Consider the following 4,999-nt stretch of genomic DNA (forward strand, 5'->3'; position numbering starts at 1 on the left):
GGCCAAATGCCAAATTTTGTCCAGATCGGTCAAGCGGTTCAGATTCCTATAGCGCACAAAGTTACATATGTGCACAAACAAATTTACAAACATACATACAAACAAATATACAAATGTTCACTTTTATTTATAAGATTATGGTCATTCTTAGTGCAATTACAAATGGCACCTTCCTGAACATGGCAGGAGATCCTTTAAGAAAATCTCATCATGGTCATACCGACGTAAGCACCAAGGCATTCTCAGACTGGGCATTGGTACTGGTAGACCACGTTAATTCTCTTCAGAGGATCCTGCACCCAGAGGGCTGGGTTGTTCTTCATAATCAGGTTACTAGTCTTTTTACTTTTATAGTAAATCCCTAATTTGACCTTTTTCTCCCGGTCTGTAGGACAGACATTCCCTTCTAGGATGTTGTGAAGGGCACACTTGTCCTCTTTATGCTTCGTGTAAAACACTCCCTTGTAAAAGAGAGTGAAGTCTTCAAGGGCAACGGGGCGAGATTCCTGCTGGTACCATTTATTATTGGTCCTACTGATGCATTAGGTGATGTCCCAACTGGAATACCCATTGTTAATTAAGACCTGGACAGCATGCTCTAATTCAGCATGCTTACCTTTCCATGAACAGCAGTGTGAGAGAGCTTTCCTGACAAAGGCACTGATTGCAGTGTGTTTGTAACTCTCTGGATACTTATTCTCCCCATTCAGGCACATGCCCAGGTTCGCGGGTTTTGTGTAGACTTGTGTTATTAAGCTCTCCACCTGTTGCCCCATGAGGATGTTGAGGAAAGGGAGGCGACAGTCATGGCAATATTCATTGGTAAAGTTGAGGCGACTGTGGTCATGAAAAGCTTGTTGCAGGTGTTCTACTTCTTCCTCTGTGCTGGTGCTCATAAAGGTGTCGTCAATATACTGGATGTACGTCGATGGTGTCTCAGTGGTGGTGAATACCCAACACTTCACAGTGCCCATGTAGAAATTCGTGAAAAGTGCTCCGAGGGGAGAACCCATAGCTGCACCATCTTTTTGTATGGACATATGGCCTCTGGGTGGAGAAAGGAGTCTTTTTTGTACAGATCTCAGAGGGATGTGCTTGGGGAGCATGGAATCATCTCTATATACACGGTCCAATATTATCTGGATTGTTTCATCCACAGGGATGTTCGGGAAGGGGGACTCCACATCCATTGAGCCAATGACTCCTCCTGTGGGTGTCATTTTTAGGACTTTCATAAACCCAGCAGAGGACTTCAAGCTGCGGTCACCTAGAACATATGGAGTCAAAACAGCATTCAGTTTCTTTGCAAGCTGGTATGGAGGGGCACGAATCTGGCTAATAATGAGGCATAATGGGTTCCTCAGTTTATTTGTTTTAACATTCCCATATATGTAGCTGAGGTCATGGTTCCCTACAATTGGTGGGAGGTGAAGAGCAACGCAGGCTGCATTGACAGTCTCATTGATCCTACTGGCCTCGTGCTTGATGTCGTCTACTGGGTTCTTGGCAATTCTTTGAAATTTGCTGCTGTCCACCAGGATATCATCCAGCTTACGGTGGTATTTCTCAGTATGGATGAGCATGAAGGCAGCGGTCTTATCCACTCTATGGGCGGTTACATCCTCTTTAGCTTGCAGCTCTTTGGCCACTTCCCTCAGGCACCTGTCGATAACATTACTTTTGTAATTGCTGCATTCTATGAGGGCCTCAGCCAAGAGAAGGGGCTGGAGGGTATCTATTCTGAGGAGGGTGCCTAGATCTTCATACATGTGTATGGTGTCCAACACAAAGTACAAAGAAAATGAGCGAGCCCTTCCACAACATCATAGAAGGGAAAGTCTGCCCCGTGGACCCAGAGAAAAAGGTCAAGTGATTTACCATAAAAATAAAAAGACCAGTAGCCTGATTATGAAGAACAACCCAGACCCTTTGGTGCAGGACCCTCTGAAGAGAACCATGTGGTCTACCAATACAAATGCACAGTCAGAGAATGCCTCAGTGCTTACATCAGTATGAACATGATGAGATTTTCTAAAAGGATCTCCTGCCATGTTCAGGAAGGTGCCATTCGCGATTTTCTACATGGGCACTGTGGACCATTGGGTATTCACTGCCATTGAGAAACCATTGATATGCATCAGGTATATTGATGACACCTTCGTGAGCATCAGCATGGAGGAAGAAGTAGAACACTTGCGACAAACTTTCCATGACCAGTCACCTCAACTTTACCTTTGAATATTGCCATGAAGAGAACCGTGGTCTAACAGTACAAATACCCAGTCCAAGAATGCCTCGGCACTTACCCCAGTATGACCCCAGTGAGATTTTCTAAGATCTCCTGCCATGTTCAGGAAGGTGTCATTTGTAGTCACACTAAGAATGACCATAATATAAAAATAACACAAAATGATATAATTCCCTAAATTGGTATTACTGATAATACAACAGAACATCGCCGCCTTCGTCTCATGGAGGCTCTACACATTGGAAAGGAAAGTCCTAGCCTTAACACCATGCAGGAAACTTTTCTCCTCCCAACAGTGGCACTTAGAATGCCACCCACCGGTACTCCTGAGGCAAAAGAGTTGACCAGCCAGGAGCTGTCTCCATCTGCTGTGAGTGACCCTCCCAGTATTAACCACCCAGTCTCCAATGTCCGGATGCAGAGATGGGTACGACCATTAACATCTAGAAGATGGCTTCGCTCAGGGGCACTAATCAGCCAGTCAACAGTCAGCTCCCCTCCCACTTACAACTTGGGACCCTTTATATATTGACTGATGAGCCCATTCCAACCAGAATGAACCCACCTCACCTTGATGGTAGACCGAAGATGCTCTTTGAAACATTGCAGTTTGAAACCTCTACAAAGACTCTTTACCACTCAAGGACGACGCTACAAAGATTTTCTACCACTCAAGAACGACGCTGACCTCCTGAAACTCTATTGTTATACCACGCCATGTTTAACTTCCACCTGCATTTTTTTAACAGAACATGATATTATTATTATTATTATTATATTATTATTATTTATTATTATTATTATTATTATTATTACAGCTTGATGGCGCGTGCTACACTGCCCGTCATGTCTCCCTACTCTCCCAATCCCCTACCTACCCCGCCCCCACCTGGGGCGTACAAACAGGTTTGCAGGAGGAGGGTGAATGTGTCATGTCTCCCCTACCTTCCCAATCCCATACCTACCCTGCCCCCACCAGTGTGGACTAACAGGTTTGCAGGAGGAGGGTGGATGTATCATGTTTCCCCTACCCTCCCTATCCCCTACCTACAAAGAAAGATCCACTCGAATATTATTATTATATTATTATTATTATTATTATTATTATTATTATTATTATTATTATTATTATTATTATTATTATTATTCGTTGTTTCTGTTGTTAACTATCTTTCTTGCAAGCCTCCATTATTGGCTCGATAATCCCTTCATAAGTTGCATCCAGGGCTTCTATAGACGCTCCAAGTGTCTTTCAGATCATTTGCTCACAGTGATTTCTATCTCGTTTCACCTGTTCCTTTTTTCCTCTTCCTACAAAAGTCCATTATATTTGCTCCCAATTGCGTATTTTAGTCAAGAGATTCTGCCTTTCAAACATCGAAATCAACATCCTTTCCAACATCTTCCCGATTTCCAGCTTCCATGATAATGCTGATATTTATAACATTTTGTTGTCATTCTCCATTTGTCAGTATTTTCAAAATCTTTCACTAGTTTCGGCTGTTTAGCATTAACATGCCCGATCAGTATCGTACCATCTAAACACATCAAAAGTTCCACACTTTCTTTGAACCTGGTTTTTTTATTCAACAACTTTGCACCTTCATCGAAGGTTCTCCGTCTAATCTCTTGCGTCCCTCATTAAATCTACAAAGAATTTCCTTAACAGCCGTTCAGGTTGATTACACTCCCTTTATGCTTTTGACTTTTAAACATTTTTCTATCCTGGAGTGAATAATTGCTCCAAATTGAAGATATTGTAGTCAAACTTAGGTATCTCCGAAAATTAAAAAAAGTAATTCGCTTAAATAGGTCTACTTCAGATTTTTCTCCTAATTCCCATGCATGAATAATTAGCTGGAGAACCTTAAGGTATCCTGCACAACTTAACTACATTAGCTTCAGGGGAAAAACTTATAAATAGGTGAAAATTCTTAGGAAAGTTTAATAGAATATTATTCAGTAACGATGAAAATAATAGCTTTTTCTATGACACTGAATTTGTATAAAGTCTGTGATTCTGTAACCTTATCAGGTTTCCCAAGATCATGTAAAGGTTTTTGCTATTCTAGTTTCATTTCCTGACGTTTCTTCTCGACCTCTGGCGGCCATCTCCTGAGTTACAAAAATGAAGGAATTAAGATACACGTTACTCAGTTATACTGTATATAGAAGACGGTGCTTTACATTTCGCTGGTCGCCTGGTAGGCTGAATTTTGATTGGTCGCGTTTTGGTGCTGTTGCGTCTCTGTCCCAGAGGAAGTGATCCTTTTGACCTATTCGATGGTGTTGGCTAAAGGGGATGTTGGCTGTGGTACGTACTACCGGTCAGACCGGTATGGTAGTCCGTTTAGTATTTCCTAAGACTCTATGTTATTCCATACTGTAGGAAACTTTCCGCATTGATGATATTGATACAGACCATTTATATATATATATATATATATATATATATATATATATATATATATATATATATATATATATATGTGTGTGTGTGTGTGTGTGTGTGTGCACGTGTGTGTGTATGTCTGTGTGTGTATGTTTATGTGTGGTTTTAGGTGAAGATGATAGTGAACATGCATGTCAAACAGAGAGAGAGAGAGAGAGAGAGAGAGAGAGAGAGAGAGAGAATCATTTGTTTTCTTGCCTTTTCTTTCCTATATAATTTAGAATCTCCCCAGAGCCTGACAAAGCCAATAATGGGAGACCCAAGTATGACCTTGTATCCAAATGACCGAAAGGACACCC

General features: G+C 41.6%; 1 protein-coding gene across 1 annotated transcript; it reads right to left on the bottom strand.

Moving 5' to 3' along the window:
* Positions 1-542: 542 nt before the first annotated feature.
* LOC136829704 (uncharacterized) lies at positions 543-1,769 on the bottom strand. Its single transcript, XM_067088502.1, has one exon. The coding sequence runs from the start codon at positions 1,767-1,769 to the stop codon at positions 543-545; it is 1,227 nt and encodes a 408-aa protein (XP_066944603.1).
* Positions 1,770-4,999: the final 3,230 nt, after the last annotated feature.

This window comes from Macrobrachium rosenbergii, chromosome 45 (genome assembly GCF_040412425.1).
Source record: "Macrobrachium rosenbergii isolate ZJJX-2024 chromosome 45, ASM4041242v1, whole genome shotgun sequence".
NCBI lineage: Eukaryota > Metazoa > Arthropoda > Malacostraca > Decapoda > Palaemonidae > Macrobrachium > Macrobrachium rosenbergii.